The 17337-nt window shown below is 40.8% G+C and overlaps 1 protein-coding gene across 2 annotated transcripts; it reads left to right on the forward strand.

Moving 5' to 3' along the window:
• The first annotated feature begins 6227 nt into the window (after nt 1-6227).
• On the forward strand, nt 6228-17332 carry CAPG (capping actin protein, gelsolin like). 2 transcript variants are annotated; one of them, XM_026718025.2, is made up of 11 exons: nt 6228-6354; nt 6657-6910; nt 8203-8237; nt 10035-10207; nt 10670-10824; nt 11707-11874; nt 12242-12391; nt 12946-13038; nt 15018-15150; nt 15722-15810; nt 16051-17332. In XM_026718025.2, exons 3-11 carry the CDS (start codon nt 8215-8217, stop codon nt 16114-16116), a joined length of 1050 nt encoding a protein of 349 aa, XP_026573810.1. In that variant the 5' UTR covers nt 6228-6354; nt 6657-6910; nt 8203-8214; the 3' UTR covers nt 16117-17332. The 2 variants fall into 2 exon arrangements, with proteins under 2 accessions (XP_026573810.1, XP_026573809.1); XM_026718024.2 differs by lacking the exons at nt 6228-6354; nt 6657-6910 and adding an exon at nt 6924-7115.
• Nucleotides 17333-17337: the final 5 nt, after the last annotated feature.

Here is a 17337-nt window from a genome sequence, read left to right on the forward strand (position 1 = left end):
GTGATCTTTGCCAGCTGCACCCCATCTGGTGCTTACAAAGGACAAATGATGGGTGGAGGAACAGAAAAACATTCCATCTGACTCAATGTATCTGTGTCAACTTGTCCCCTTCTTCCTTGATTTGCAACCACAAAAATGTATTATCAATCTTTTGGTGTCACATGCCTACAAGTAGAACATATACTTTGAAGGTTAGCCTCTTCAACTCCCAAGAGCCTAGTCAAGAAGGTCCATGATGAGGAATTCTGGAATCTGTATTCAGCAACTTCAGGACGGCAACTGGTCTATCCTGAGATTGTTAAACTCTCTTTCACTCTGATGAGAATTGATAGCATTGGATCAAGTTACTATCTGTGGCACAAGTATCAGATGGTTGTACTATCTGAGGAGGAAAATAAGGTGACCTAGACATTACCTATTACACAGCAGTAGTTGACACTCTGGACTCACACATTGCACTAAGTCAAAATGTAGTTTGTCTGTTGGTGGTTCAGTATGTTGTGCAAATCCAGCCATTGTGGTTTGTAAACCATGCTTTATGAGCTCAGCTAAGAAGCCACAAACAAACCCAATGAACTCTGTGGCATTTCCAAGAGTTACCATCTCTAAATTTCTGGATGGGTGGTGCAGAAGCATGCTAAAATGCAGCCAGGAACAGTTGCAGAATGGTCTATACAATTGAATTGAACTCAGTTCCTAGTACAGTGCTTCTCAACTTTGACAACTTTAAGATGTGTAGACTTCAGTTTCCAGAATTCCCCTGGGATTGATTCTGGGAATTGAAGTCCACACATTTTAAAGTTGTCAAGATTGAAAAGCCCTCTAGTTTTCTCAGCAACAATAGAGAAGTGCTTTGGCATCAGATTTTTTTAATAAAAGATTTTCATTCAAAAGTATGAAAGTATAAAAGTATAAAATATGAAGGAGAGGAAGGGATCATAATGGAATCCCAAGTCCCACTTCCTCACTTTCTGCAGTTTGGTCCAAATACAGTTCCTTGCATTGCTGCCTTAAAGCTCAGGGTGTGGCTACTTTCCTACTGTTTTTTATAAGTGGAAAATGTGTAAATAATACCATCACAAAGAAGGAGAAGAGATGGGAACAATTTATGGGATGATTTGCAGCTCTCGCTCAGCTCAGCCCAACTCCTAGACCAGTGGTTGGGGGAAAAAACAGGAGAGATTTGTATATTGCTTCGAGGAAAAGTGAGATAGAAATCTAAAGTATTAATCTGTTAGATGGGCAGGTGCTATGGATATGGGTTACATATGGAAAAGTAGAAACAATTGTTTTATGTTAAATAGAAATGCAATTATTACGGCAGAGAAGACGGTGAGGGTGTGAATTGTATCTTTGCTAGGCATTCTGAGGTCACCATGGACCTGATATGAATTGCCTAGTTATAATATTTGCACACTGATGTTGCAATGCACATGTCACACACTCATTAAACATGACCTTAATGTACCTGCTATCCCATTACCCTTTTTTGTCTTTCAAGAGGATTTGGACTGAACAACTTTTCAAATAGAAGCAGCTTTAATTAAAGGACCCAATCATCACAATCTACTATTCAAGAACTTTTTTTATCATAGAGCAAGCTAATTTCTATATAACATACATTTGCTTCATATATTGTGGTAAACAGTTTTGAGAGAGGGAGAGAACTAAACCTATGAAACTTGGGGATCTGTAATGCAAAACTTCTCTCAAAATAAAAATGGTACATAAGTGCTGTATATTCATTTTATTGCTGTCACAAGTTGGAATTGGGAAACGTCTTAAAATTAAAAATATACTGTTATAATTGCATTTCATTGCCAGCAGCCTGATGCCAGTCCCCAAAGTAATTTTAAAAATGCTGTGCTTTTAAAAGGGTTTGGACCATTGTGAGAATGCTTTAAAACCTTCATCAAGTTTTAGGAGAATTTTATTGGCAAAGGAGATGGTGTTTACTTATCCATTTGGCAGTTGTGTTTAAGAATAAAACTGAGTTTCATAGATTCTTCATAACTTCAAAATCAGTGTTATCTAACATGCTGGTTCATTGGTACTCAATGAACAACCAACCCATAACCACACACATGGCAGCCTTCCCTAATTCATGTTCTTTAGATGTTGCATCTGGAAGGCACAACGTCTGGGAAGGCTTCCATATTGTGATCAATACCCTTGCATTGCAAATGATTTTTGGATCAAATATTTACTTCAAGGCTTCTTAAAATAAGATGTTAAGGGGAAAATATATATTACATTTGCTGCATGTTTAAAAAGATGGGTTTACCCTTTTATCTGGAAGAAAATATAACTTGGTGATTTTCACGCCAAAAACAGCTCCTTAAATTACTACTTCCTGCAGTTGCTTTTACTCCATAATAAAACTAGACAGGAGTTGTGTTCCTATTTAATGCTTGACTGATACTACAACTCATTTGAAACTCATGTTTTGCTCTTGGAAATATATCTACCTGTCTTCTGCTCTCTGTGTGGTTCAGAAGATCCTGAAAAGCCATTAGTTTGTCCTCCATCAGTTGTATGATGTGTAATGGGGGCAGTGAACCATTTTATACTCTGCTTCTGGATGTTGCATGTGGTCGGTGACAATAGCAGAGAAGTAACTTTCTTCATCCAGCTCAAAGGGAGGTTAAACTAACCAGCAAGAGGGAATATCAAAGGCAATTTCAGTTCAACTATTGAAATAACCACAAGAAAAAAATAACAGGTCATTCTTTGGAGAAGTGCTCTGAGTTAATTTCCAAAACCCCATACTGCTTCTCCTAGCCCCTAGCATGATGGAACATTTTGTTCATCCAATTCAATCAGGCTGATTATTATTTTTCTTTAATAATGAACACATTGTCAGATTTGCTAGCCAGTCATTCTTTTTTTAAAAGCAGACGGCTAGTTTATGGGAGAGTATCCTATACAAAGCAGCTTATTCAGCTGGGCATCTTCCATACATGCAGGACAAAATCTCCCCTCAAATCAGAAGACATCCATGGGCAACAGAAGGTGAAATTCAATGTATTTGGAGGGCATTTGTTTAGAGAAGGCTGCCCTAAGGATAGATCCCCTTATATGTCCTTATCTAATAAGGCCTCTATAGCTGGCCATTAAAACAGAAGATCAGTTTGCCACTGTCCCAAGGTGGGTGGGACTGGATCAGAGGTGCTATTCAGCAAGTTCTGACCAGTTCTGGAGAACCGGTAGTGGAAATTTTGAGTAGTTCGGAGAACTGGCGGTAACCTTCCCCCTGGAGTGGGGTGGGAATAGAGATTTTACAGTATCCTTCCCCTGCCACACCCCACCAAGCCACGCCCACCAAGCCATGTCCACAGAACCAGTATTAATTTTTTTTGAATCCCACCCCTGGACTGGATCCACATACAAGTAGTCCTTGACTTGTGATCAGAACTGAGACTTTCCACTGCTAAGTAAGGTGGTTAAATAAACTATGCCTGATTTTATTTTTTGCCATGGTTGTTAAGTAAATTGCTATAGTTGTTTCCTCCTCCTCCTCCTCCTCCTCCTCCTCCTCCTCCTCCTCCTCCTCCTCCTCCTCCTCGGTTTGCCATTGCCTACATTCTAGAACTCTGAGAGAGTGACTGCCTCAAAGTCACCCAGCTGACTTCATGCCTAAGCAGGACTAGAACTCCAGCTGATGCCTTAACCACCACACCAAAGTGACTCTAAACCATGTTTGGCTACCCCAATGGTTGCCAGCCCCAACCATATTCTATCTGAGTGTGTTATTTGCCTATAGTCATTCTGTGGAGCCATTGCATGGTTGTTTGCTTTGATTTAGGAAGTTGTTTAATAAATACCTTCTAGTTTAGTAAACCATGGTTTCTGAACCACCTTTTAAGGTCCTAAAGCAGGTTTTAACCAGGTTTGGAGTCCTGGTCCTGTGGTTCAGAAAAAAGAAGAGCATACAAAATGGGATGGTAGGAGACATGAGAGGCAAATTCTACTTTTTCTGAATGCCTTTGAAGGCTGGAGATGTTTGGCTTTTACTTTGGCAGGCAAAATAATTCTTTCCTGATTCTCCAGCCAAGCTGCTGGAATGTGAATAAGAAGATATCAGGGCAATAGTGACTGATCTTAGTTCTGGGCTAAAGGAGCACATCCGCTAAAGTGATCAGAGGGGCCGCCTGCCCCGATCCAGGTCTCCTTTGCTGGGGAAGACAGGAGCAGTTCACACAAAGTAGGAGCAACAGCCCCGAAGGCTCTCTGGGTATGAATGGCAGCGGTGGTGCAGAGAAGACCACTTGCGTCCCTCCCTCCCTCCCTCCCTCCCTCCAAGCTGTGCAGTAGGGAAAGACTTGCTCTGGCCAGAGGCTGATGTGCATCTCCCTCTCTGTTTCTCTTTCTCTCTCTCTCCCTCCCTCCCCCTCCCTCCCTCCCTCCCTCCCTCCCTCTGTGTGTGTGTGTGTGTGTGTGTGCGTGTAAAAAGGGAAAATGGGGATCCAACTTGCTTTTAATCTTCTGCTTTCTTGCAATTCCAATTTGGCAGCCTTTCAGAAAGGACAAGATAAAGAGCAGATCCATTGGCAGGAAATCAGAGAACAAGCAAAGGGGAGCTGTAATGGGTGCAGGAGTAGAAACTCTAAACTGCGCAAGAGTCAAGGAGTTTAATTAGGTCTCTTCAAATTGTAGTGGGTGACTAAGCAAGCTTTTAGACTCTCCAGGGTCCTTTAGCTGCATCCATAAATCTGAGCCTGATTTCCTCTGACTAGCCCTGTATTTGATGCTGTGACCCATTGTTCGCTTTGCCTTTAAGGGTTGTGTGAACCCCACAGGTGTATTCTATAAATAGACCAGTTGGGTTTCACACAACACTCAAAGGCAAAGTGAACAATGTGTGAACCCTGCCAGTGGGAATAAAGAACAAGCAGAGGTCTTAATGGAATAAAGCCTAGGGGAGACCTGCGTCCAAATTTTGATTAACTCATGATGCTCAGTTGTGGATCCTTAGTCCAGCTACCATTCATTCGCTTTACCAAGCTTAAGGCTTTGCTGCGGAGATTTCAGGAATCCAATATTGAAATCTAAATGGAGTTTTACAATATGATACTCATCTGATATTCGGGGACTACAATTCTTATCATTCCTAGCCCAGTTGCTTTAGACTCTGTTGTTTGATGGCTGTTTTGCAGCATCTCAAAAAAGAAAAGAAAAAAAAGAAAAGAAAGAAAGAGAGAAAGAAGAAAGAAAGAAAGAAAGAAAGAAAGAAAGAAAGAAAGAAAGAAAGAAAGAAAGAAAGAAAGAAAGAAAAAGAAAGAAAAAGCTAGCTTTGTTTACTGCAGGAAATTGCATGTTTGGCAGTACTATTTCTCATTTTTCTTTCAAAAGGTTACAGTGTCAACGGAAACTCAACTGATTAGGAAAAATAAAACAAACACACAGTTGTCTGTGTACAAATTGTGTTTGGTGGGCTTGCTTCAAATAACATTTGGGCCTATTTTCATTATTCAGTAGAAGAAGGATAAAGACCAAGCTGAAGGAATAGAAAGGTAGGGTTCAAAATGTATGCGAGAACCACAAAATTATCTTCCTCATTTTAGTGCATTTTAGTTCAAGCAATTGCTTGAACCCAGTCTACAAATCTTGAGGTTCTTTCTGATCCCTTTCTACTATGTATGCTGCTGTTTTGGCTACTTGAGGATCCATCTTCCCATTTATTAAACCTATGGAGTCAGAGTCCCTGAAATTTATGGTTCAAGAGACAAATCCAGAAAAGAGATGAACTCAGTAACTAGATTTAATCTGTTGGGTAAACATCACCATTAATCTTTCTAAGATATAATAAGCTAGCTTTCTCCACCCTGATGCCTTACAGTGGAGATGGTGTTATACTGCAGAACATGATATTAAAGAAGGAAGAAGAAGAAGAAGAACAATAATATTTTTCAGGATCCTTTGTAAGGTTGCAGCATAGAAGATTTATTCAAGCCTATACACAAGAATCTGGACAACTAAAGTTCAACGTTCAATTGGGCCAGATAAGAGTCAATAGAATTCAAGAGGGGTTGGACTAGGAACACCACAACAACTTTAAACTAATGACGTGCTTAACCACACAACTCTCTCTCTCTCTCTCTCTCACACACACACACACACACACACACAGACACAGACACACACACACACACACACACACACACAGCTCTGTCTGGTCTTCTTTACTCACTAAAGTTACTGAAGTTTGCTCTTACATCCATGATAAAGTTCCACATTGTTTACTCCACTTGAATATTTTACTTGAGAAGAGGATGACATCTTGTGGTTGAGGAAAAATACAACATCATGCATTAATTGTAACCTTTTCAGATCTGCTGCAGAGACCAAGAAACGGTGTGGTTTTTCCATGTGTTCACTCTCGTTAAGTGCTCTTATACAGTGAAGGAGAATCATAAGCCTGACGCAGAAGGGACATCCCAGGAAATAAAAAGTACTAAGGAGTTAAACTGGTACCCAGCTTTTGTTACAATACTTTAAAAATTTATACTGGGAGTAGAATAGAACAGAAACATTATTGCGGACAATGCTGGGTCCATCTGGAAGTAGAAACAAATGAAATTCTAGACGACGGAGGCTTTGTAGTATCCTTGGCCTCAATATCTCTAAATATTTTCATGTCACTGTGATTCCTTCAGGTTTGCAGAATGTGCCAAGCATCCAGTGGAAGAATCGAAACCTGAACCAGTTGTGCTTCTGGTTTACCTTCATAAAAATTGCAGTGAGTTGTCTCCTCCGGTATGCCTTTTCATGTATACTTGACATGCTTCAGGGCGTTTTATAGTCGTTTCCCCGAGAGACTGTGCCATGAGAGGCCATGAGAGACAACCCAACGGATGATGCAGAGAGCGCCTGACGGGAAGGCTGTTATGAGTTGCTAATCGGAACCAAAGTGAGTCACCCTCCTTTTAACTACATGTGGCACTCTCTGCCTTTCCTCTCCCCTCCCCTTCGCCTGCAGCCACAAAGAAGTTAGGTACTGAGCAGTTTGACTAGAGAGAGTCAAGAAAAGTCTCCACCCAGGAAATCTAATCTAATTTCACATTTCAGTGGTGGAAAGCCTTGTTTATACAGGGAGCTGGTGAGCGACGGCCTTGGTGAGTGCACACAATCTTTTTCTCTTGGCGTATGTGCTGGTGTTAAAAGGGGTGACAAAGGGGAAGCTGAAATAGTTGGCTAAGCCTGTAACTACAGAAATAAAAACAAAAAACAAACCCTGAACCTCAGATTGGCCAACTAAGGACTTTGCAAAGTCCTTAGGTTGGGTGGATCCAGCTGTTCTGGGTGGCTTTTCTTTTATATCTTATTCTGTTCAAACATCTGAAAATATGGCATTTATTATGGAATGGATTTATTAGTACAGGGAATAAGGTGGGAATTACTCCATAAGCCTTGGTTCTTTCCAGAATTAGCCTTGACTTCTAAAAACAGTAACTTAGCCAACATTGCAAAAGATAATTCCCTCTGCTTCTAATTTGAGCACTTACTTTCTCTAACTTTCCACTATTAATTGTTGGAAATAAGTTCTCAGGCTTTTACAAACCATGGCATGGAATACCTCCCAGCTCCTAATACCACCTTTCTTGTACAAATCTTCAGCCATGATCTTCAGCATTACCTGAGCAAGGAAGAAAAAAGGAATCCTGCATCTTGATATCTTTTCTTGCTTTATTATAAGATAGATCAAATAGCACTAATTAAATTCTGTAACTACTTAGCAGGAATCAGTTAAGTGAATAAATGATTTGAGCTGATCATAGGATAGTAGCATTGTACTGGGCAGCTTTTGGTTGTAAGACCAAGAATTGGAAAAGGGGAAAGAGGAAAATATCTTATCTATCCAATTGTTCATCCATTCATCCCATTCCAATAAGATGCTCACATGGGAGATGTTACTTTCTTCAAGCCCTGCTTCTTAGGATGGGCAAATTCTGGCTTTTTTCCCTCTGCGTGAAATGGGTTCACAAAAGTTAAAACTATTGTTTGTCAGTGTGATTTAATTTCCTGTTGTTTCTTGTTGTGATAATGGTATCAGTTTGATGCTACACCTTTTCATGTGTCTTGGAAGGTCACAGCTCCAGTTTGGCTCCTCCTCCTCCTTCTTGAAAACTAGGACTCTTACATTCAATGAACTGTATTTACTATTTAATTAAAGTCCTAATCATGTTTGCTATTTCTCACCAGATCCTTGGAGCCATGTATACAGCAAACCCCAAAAGGTGAGGAATAACCTTTATTCCCATCCAATCAAAATCCAGTAACCATTTCATAAATAAAATTGAATATCACAATAATTATAGGTGGTCTGTATGAGACTGTGGGGTCTTTCAACTGGGTTTAAATTTAAGTTTTACTTTCAGAGCCATCTACCATTTTGAAAATCCTTGTTCTGGTTTCAAAAGTGGAATATAAATTGAATTAGTGTTAATCATTAGTTAAGGATATAATATTGCATCTGCTCTCTTGCCCCTACGAGAGAACATTCCAGGCTCTTGTCTGAAACATATTCTTAGTCTGGTTTGAGGCCACATACAAATTATTCCCAAACTTGCTTGTAATTTCTTTCTTGAACTTATCTTTGGTAATGAATAGTCTTGGAGAGTTGGGATGTGTGGTGAAAATAAATATTTGAAACAGGAAACCAAAGTGGATAATTATCAGGATATGTTCCATACTGGCATTTCTTTAAAGGAAAAATTAACAATGAAAGCATGTTTTGGGGAAAGAAAGTATATTGTTTTTTTCTTTAAGAAGTAGGTTTGATTGCATCAAGCAACATTTCCATGTACTGTTACTGCTTGATCTTTGAAATTATATTAAAACAAGCAGGCAAGCAAGCAGATAAATCTGAACATGTAGTTCCCCCTCTCAGTACTTTTCTTTCATCCGAACAACAGAATTACAGAATAATAAAGTTGGGAGGGACCTTGGAGGTCTTCTAGTCCAATCCCCTGATCAAGCAGGAGACCTTATATCATTCCAGACAAGTGGCTGTCCAATCTCTTCTTAAAAGCCTCCAGTGATGGAGCTCCCACAACTGCTCCACTGATTAATCGTTCTCACTGTTAAGAAATTTCTCCTTAGTTCTCCTGGATTTCCCTCCTATGATTTCTCCAAGGTGAAGCCCCCCAGATTTATTGGACTTCAGTCCCATCTTTCTTTAACTTTGCCTACGCTGGTTGTGGGTTTATGGAAGGATATTCTGGAACGGTATAGGGTCTCCTGCTTGAACATGGTTGGGTTAGACGACCTTCAAGGTCTATTCCAACTGTGTTATTCTGTTATTCTTAACTTGAAGTCAAGAGCACTGCAAAGCTCTATTCTTTTTCATCCCACTTTCTTGATTCTTGGTTCCTTTTCTAGATATTTATTTATTTATTTATTCATTTATGTATTTTGTCAAGCAATTATAAGATAACAGGTACAAGTATAAACATAGTTATGGAAACATGAAATGGATATATTAAGAAAAATAAAAAAGAAACAATAGGACAGGGACCGTAGGCACATTGGTGCGCTTATGCACACCCCCTACAAACCTCTTAGGAAATGGCTGAGGTCAATAGTAGACAGTCTAAGGTTAAAGTTTTGGGGGTTAGGGGAAGAAACCACAAGAGTCAGGTAGAGTATTCCAGACATTGACCACTCTGTTGCTGAAGTCGTATTTCCTGCAATCAAGTTTGGTGCGGTTTACCTTGAGTTTGTATCTATTGTTTGCTCTTGTATTGTTATGGTTGAAACTGAAGTATTCATTGACAGGTAGGACATTGCAATATATAATTTTATATACTATACTTAGATCGGACTGAAGACAGCGTATTTCTAGGTTTTCTAGATCTAGAATTTCAAGTCTGGTGGCATAAGGTATTCTCCAACGAGTAGAGGAGTGGAGAACTCTTCTTGTGAAATATTTCTGGACTTTCTCAACTGTGTTAACATCAGATACGTAATGTGGGTTCCTATTTATCCTCTCCTCTTTCTTCCAATTCAATAAACTCCAACCTTCTGTTTGGTAGTGGTTCTGCCTTTGATGCTTCGGCAAAAGAACCAGGCTTGCACATCTGGCGTGTGGAGAAAATGAAGCCGGTTTCTGTTCCAGATGAGATGAAAGGCAAATTCTATTCTGGGGATTCATACCTTGTCCTTTATAATGGCCCAGATGGGCATTCCAACCTGCATATTTGGATTGGTAAGCAAAAGGTCAAAATAAACCTTAAGTCAACAAGTTTTATCTGGGGATGAGGCATTTCTATAGCTTATTGCTGAATAAACCCTATTTGTTTGCATTCTTTTCATACAATATATGCTTCACAGATCTAAGGGCTGAGCTAATACAACATACTCAACCAATATTAAAAGAAACCATAATAAGGCTTAGTATGTTTTGTAAGCCATTGGTACCTGCTTCAAGGACAATTTCTTGAACCGAATGATGTGATCATGCAACTTGCAATACAATACCCTTTGCTCTAGCAAGAACGAAGACTTTTCAGAAGTGGCTTCTTATTACCTCCAACATGGGGTTTAGTGTAGGATGTAAGAATCTGACACATAAAACCCTTTCTGAGATAGCTGAAGTTGCCTAGGGGCTATCACTCAACTGGTTGGGATACCTCCTTGCAAAGTAATGCTCTCTCTCTCTCTGTCTCAGGTCAAAATTCCTCCAGGGATGAGCAGGGAGCATGTGCTTTGCTCTCCACTCACCTCAACTCCATCCCAAAAGAGAAGCCGATTCAGTATCGGGAAGTGCAGGGGAATGAATCGGATGTCTTCATGGAGTACTTTCCCCACGGCATCAAATACCAGGTGAAAGGAGACTCGTTTTTCCAGTTATAGACCTTACTCTCTTTCCAGAGCATTCTTGCTAAACCTTAGAGCCTCTTAAGAACTTTCACTTAGTTAAACATTTGTACCTGTACACTCATACAAAGTTATGCTGTGGAGTTAGTGGAAGACCAACATCTCCTTCAATCCCCATCAGGCTCATATGAGTCCAGTTGGCTGACATCTTCCCCTTTTTACTTCTTGGGAAACTGTTCTCTATTTTTTTTCTTTTTGCTCAATTTCCTTTCCATTATTTCCTCCAAGTTTAGCTTAAATTTTCTTCTATTATAAATTAGAGAAAACAATAGTAGAGAAGCTAATTTGATCTACTCACAAAGTCGTTATGCTTCCTTGTGCCTGACACAACAGTCAAAAATCCTAAAAGGTTTCTATCACTCACAGCCACCCCTTGCATTTGATTTATTTTTTGTTCGTTTCTAGGCAAATAAGGCACACATTCAAATAAAGCTGTAGATTATAGCTAACCACCATCTTCACTTCTCTTTAACACTTTGCTCCTTCTATAGCATTAGGTTTCCCCTTGATGTCCTGATGATGTCAATAGCAATAGCACTTAGACTTATATACCACCCCATAGTGCTTTACAACACTCTCTGGGTGGTTTACAGAGTCAGCATATTGTCCCCAAGAATCTGGGTCCTCATTTTACCAACATCGGAAGGATGGAAGGCTGAGTCAACCTTGAGCTCTGTCAGGATCAAACTCCAGGCTGTGGGCAGAGCTTACTTGCAATGCTGCATTTAACCACTATGCCACCAGGGCTCCTATAATCCCAAAGATAATCCCCCATCTTCAAAATCTAGCCTCTGTACCCCTGTCTCAACCCCAGTTTATGGTCTATAGGAAGGTGGTGTGGAGTCAGCCTTTACCAGAACCCAGACCAACAATGAGCAAAGCTCAAGGCACCAACTCTATCAAGTGAAAGGAAAGAAGAATATCCGAGCTGTGGAAAGAGAACTGAGCTGGACCAGTTTTAATACAGGTGATTGCTTCATCCTGGACCTGGGAGAGGTGAGTCTGAGAAAGGAGACATATACCTGCTAGAAAAATAATATATGTCATGGTAGTACATGGTAGTGTTCACATGACATTGTGACTCATATATTACCCAACCATATTGCCCATGTTGTTAGCTTGTAGTTCAATGCATCCTCCAAAGGCAACGCATGACTAAGCTAATATAGGGAAATTTTCCAAGAAGGGTTGTAGATCTCCCAATCTGGCTTTGGATTGGAAATCGTGGGAGTTGTAGTCACAACACTCCTGTTGAATATATGGTGGAGAAATTAAAAGGTGGTGATGTCTAGATGTTGGTAGTCAGCTGGTCAGCTGGTAGTCTATTGCAAATTGGAAAACAGGTTTCTACTTTTCCTTTTAGAAAATCTTTACCTGGTATGGGGGAAAGTCAAACATTCTGGAGCGCAACAAAGCTCGGGATTTTGCAACAGCAATCCGAGACACTGAGAGGAAGGGAAAAGCAAAGATGGAGATTGTTGTGGATGGGGAAGAACCAGCTGAGATGACAGCGGTAAGATTTTTGTGGGGAACAAAAAATATGAAGGGTAGATGCAAATCAGTATCTAGGTTGGCCATTTCCTCGTCTGCCCCTTTCCAGATGTGTTGGACCACAGTTTTCCTTGTCAGGGGATTGTAGAAGCTGTAGAATTCATCTGAAAAATGAGTCAGGATCAGAAGGCTGGATTAGAAGATTCCAAGAAAAGGTGTACAAAAAGTATCTGAAGTTATGAAATATTCTTTATCCATGGATCGCTGTAGCATCGGGAAAGGAGTTTCATACAGAGATGGACCACAGGAATCAAAGTTGCTGTTTTAGATTAATTCATGGTATTGATTTTTTCGTACCAAGAACTACATTTTAGTAATTGATACAGCCAGAATCAGTGTCCTGGTGCATTTCTATTGCGCATGGATGAAGAAGTACTTTCTACATGGGAATACATTTCTGGCAGCAGCTGCATGACAAACACTGCATTTGAACAGGACCATGTTAAGGTTCCACTGAGGTTCCAATACAGGAGGGACTCTGATGCAAAGAGATATTGGCATGATCTATTTCTCTAGGTTCTGGGTCCTAAGCCGGTTCTGAAGGAAGGCACTGCTGAGGAAGATATTGTGGCTGATCAGAAGAATGCTATTGCAGCAGTATTGTATAAGGTAATAACCAAAAAATGAGAAGAATTTTACTTGAGGTTGGATGGAGACTCCAGGAAATTGTTCTCTTGTGGGCACCTTCTGAAATCCATTCATCCTCTCCTTCCCCCCAGTGGTGGGATTCAAATATTTTTACCACTGGTTCAGTGGGTGTGGCTTGGTGGGTGCGCTTTGCTCATGTGCGCACACTTTGCGTGTACGCACGTGCCAAACACACACTTTGCGCAGACACAGAGGCGTTCGAACTCACCTCCTTCAAGCCTGCACTCTCCCGGTCGCTTCAGCAGCTGCCGTGCGCCATCTTCTGTGGCACGCAAAGCAGCTGCGCTTCCAATTCAGAGGATCAAGATGAGTACGGGAGCCCAGGTGGGCAGGCAGGCAGGCCCAACAGCAGAGCAGTGGAGAGAACCAGTTCAGTCTCCGCTGCTCATCGCTGCTATCACCTCAGCAGAACCGGTAGAATACCTCCACTGACTTCTCCCTCTTGGAGAGGGAAACCTATTAGCTGGTGGTTGAACATTTGAATTTAAAAATCTAACTATCTGTTTAATCAACTATAATGCCCCAGTATAATCCTACACAGGACATGGTATGCCTTTAAAATGATGGGTAACCACAAATCCATGATGCCACTGGAATGAGAAGGCTTGCTGATGTCTTCCAGGCGGCCCTGCCATACCACAAAACATTAAGCTTACAAGCAAACCTCAACAGAAAATAAACCCAAATGACTTTCTCGGTGTTCAATTTTCAGACTGTGGGTTAGATGTGTGTAAATGCACATTCATCTTGAAGTAAAAATGTGGCGGGGGGTGGGGGATAGCTGTTTTCTATGATTAGCTGAGCCATCTTTGTTTTTTGCTCACTTTTGTTGCATATTTATGATTTCTGGGGGCATTATGAGGACCCCTGGATTATTTCCAAAGGCAGATATGGAGACTGTCAACTCATAAAACATTTCTCTGGTCTTTTAGAATTGCCAACAGAAAGGGAAGGGGGAATAGTGTAGCAGCTGCAAAATCGAAACTGCATTCCATGGATGTTTTCATAGATAGTTTCCAGGTGACCAAAGTTTCTGCCATGCAAAATTCTAACTGGAGAGTATGATTGATGACTCTTGGCTATGGGATGTGTCCCATTGGAGAATATGAATTATGATATACCCAGGGGGTGGGGGAAAACCAGGGTCAAGGGTGACAATGAATGTATCTCAGAGTCAGCTACACTCAGGCAGCACCGGCATGTCTTCTCCTAACAAATCTTCTTTGAGCTTTGAAAATCAGGCTAGAGTCTCATGATTTAAATGGGGGACTACTGGAGCCCTGACAGGTAGAACTTTCTGTGTGGTAGAACTCAATTTCAAGTGAGTGTATTCATATACATAGACTCTGTCCTTTAAAACCATTAAGCCCAGAGACTATAATTGATCTAGTTACAGTATACCACATCGCACTGAGATCTGGAATCCTGACAACATCCCGATCATGATTGCTTAGACCAAAGATTCTTCTGATATAGATTTAGATTTGATATAGATTTGCCTAACCCCCAAATTCTACTATAGCTCTCAGAACTGTTTTCCACACTGATTCTGAGGGTTACTCTTCTGTTACTTCTGTAGAATAAGAAATTAGGGAATGCTACGTGAGGGTGCGGTCTCGCTTCAAAGTGCTTTCTGACCACAATTTTCAGCTGCTAACAACTGGATCAAAGGTTCCATTGAGGTATTTTCCCTTTGATATTAAGCTGTTAGAAGTTCTGGATGCATTGATTCAGTTTTAAAATGCTGTCCAGCATGTAGGAAATACAGAATATAGGAAGGAATGGGCTCCATGTTCAGGCATTTTACGCTGACTCCAGGTTAGTGGATGAGAAAATTCTGGCTTTAAAAAAATGCACCATAAAGCTCAAAAGCTGGACATCTACCCTGTGATTATTGGATTCCATTAAGTGTAGTAAATTCTATACTTCTCAATCCTGAGGTTTCTGACATGATGGGAAAAATGAGTCTGACTAAAGTCTCCGAATCCAGTCCATTCCTCCAAGACCAGCTCATTACAGATGACTGTTTCATCCTGGACAACGGGCAGCACGGAAAGATCTTTGTTTGGAAAGGTAATGCCCATCATATGTTGTCTCAGAACTTCTCGGAACCATAAATACAAATATATGCAGTGAAGAGTAGAAGAGTAGTTGAGAAACTTTTACACCAGAAGACAATCTGGTCAATGTTCCCCAGATCATCAGCTTCTATTTATTTATTTTTCTTTCCATCACCACCTTTGACTTCTTTCCTTTCCCTTTTTTTCTTTACAATGATTTCTATGATTGGATAGTGGTTAAGATATTGGACTAGTAATAGGGATGTCCAGATTCAAATCCATCCTCAGTTATTGAAGATCTCTCTCACAGGGAATGGAGGAAAATAAAGGGAGAGGATGCTGTGGGTGCCACCATCTTGAGTAACTGAATGAAAAATGGGACAGGGAGGGAGGAAGGGAAGGAAGGAAGAGATTGCTCTGCCTTTCACCTGCATATAAGCAGATGCACTTATAATTAGGTGGTGGGACATGATAGACATTTCTCTTTTATTGAAAGGACTACCTTGGCTCTTCTAATCCAGTGTTGGCCAAGGTCCCTCTCCCAGCTCTTGTAAATTATCATCCTCCTTCATCTTTATCTGCAGGCCTCAAAGCAAATGAACAAGAACAACAAGCGGCCCTGAAAGTAGCAGAGAACTTCATCTCACAAATGAACTATCCTCAGAACACTCAGGTAAGGATCCCTCAAGCTTGTGCAAACAGTCTTCAAAATACCCAGAAAGTTTTCATAAAAGAATGACACACCTCCACTGACAGGTTCAGAGAAGGTCTAGGATGAAAAGTCTGGAGGAGAACATCAATGTACTGGTGTAACTCAAACATCTGAAGGGTTCTCAAAGAGAAGTGGAGAAGGATTTGTTCGCTGCTTCCTTTAGTCTTCTCCATGTCTCACCTGCTTTTAATCTGGTTCCAGGTACAGATCCTGCCCCAAGGCCGTGAAAGTCTGCTCTTCAAACAATTCTTTACAAACTGGAAGTGAAAGCTTATGCTGGCAGTTCTCTGTGATTGTGCCTTTTTGCCCCATCAACCATCAAGCCTTATTAAATCGGAGTCCCTGTATCCTCATTGCCTCCTGCTTTTGACCAAACCCCTTTAATCAGCAGCTCTGTATCCGAACCATGGACTGTTTCCCTACTTCAGTCTTCAGTATTGTGATAACAGTAGTAGGGCAACCTTAACTAGAGAGATCCTCCCTCTTAATTTTTTGAATCAGTTCCTCCCAATTGTAAGCCTCTTTCTTACAATGTCTAGAATATGATAAGTAATGTAACATTCTCATCTCTACTGGAAACAGAACATTTTGATGCAAGTTAAGGAAAGTCTGTGGCTGGGTTGACACATTGCACTGAACCAAAACCAAACCAGTCACGTTTATAGGGTGCAAACCTAACCTTACACAAAATGTGCTGATTATTACTATCTAATGATAGCTTTACTTCCTTGCTTGCCTCCTTCGCTGTATTCAGTGCCTTGAGTCATACCTTTTACTGAATTATACTTTTCCTGTTTTCACATAATATATTGAATCAGAAACTAAAGAGACCAGGTTTGACCCAATCAACTCTGCTCTAATCCTAACCAAGTTTAACATTTTGTTTGAACACACCTGTCAGGTTAGATGTGTTGTGCAAACATAGCCAATGGGGTTTTTCATCACTAGTGACAGCTTGCAATAAATCATTCTAAGAACATCCAGAATTGTATAATTTCATGCTGGTTTTAATAACGTTCCTCCTTTTCCCATGACTTTCTGGGAAAAGACATTTTGTGTCTTTCTTCCCAGCTGGAACCCAGGGACACCCCCCCACCATCAACCTGGGTGGGACAAGAAAGATGAGTAGCAAGGGAGGCAGATGTCCTGCAGGGAGTCTGTGCGTATCCTTTTGGCCGGAAGCAAGGACCGAAACTTGTCTAGTCTCAGACATGTTAAGTTGCCATTCAAGATCTATCGAAAGTTGCCTGGTAGGTTGGATCTGACTCCATCTGTCTTAAAACAGCAAAGGCCATGCTCTTCTCCCCCCTCTAGGCATTCTTAATCTTTCAGTCATCTCTCTTTCTCTTTCTAGTTATAGGCTGCAGTGAAGCTTTCTTGATTAGCTTGACAGGCCCTGACAAGCAAGATTGCATCATTCCACAGCTGCGCTGATGGAGTCAGTGTCAAAAGCAGCAGTTCTTTCCTGCCCCTGCCAGAATTTTTTTT

This window comes from Pseudonaja textilis, chromosome 9, assembly GCF_049901715.1.
Source record: "Pseudonaja textilis isolate UNSWEBS1 chromosome 9, rPseTex1.2, whole genome shotgun sequence".
Lineage (NCBI taxonomy): Eukaryota > Metazoa > Chordata > Lepidosauria > Squamata > Elapidae > Pseudonaja > Pseudonaja textilis.

Excerpts from the sequence above, each read along its gene's own strand:
- CAPG (XM_026718025.2), top strand. The coding sequence starts at position 8,215 with ATGTATACAGCAAACCCCAAAAG. Across the intron at positions 12,392-12,945 it reads AACCAGCTGAGATGACAGCG|GTTCTGGGTCCTAAGCCGGT; the intron begins GTAAGATTTTTG and ends CTATTTCTCTAG. Across the intron at positions 13,039-15,017 it reads TTGCAGCAGTATTGTATAAG|GTTTCTGACATGATGGGAAA; the intron begins GTAATAACCAAA and ends CTCAATCCTGAG.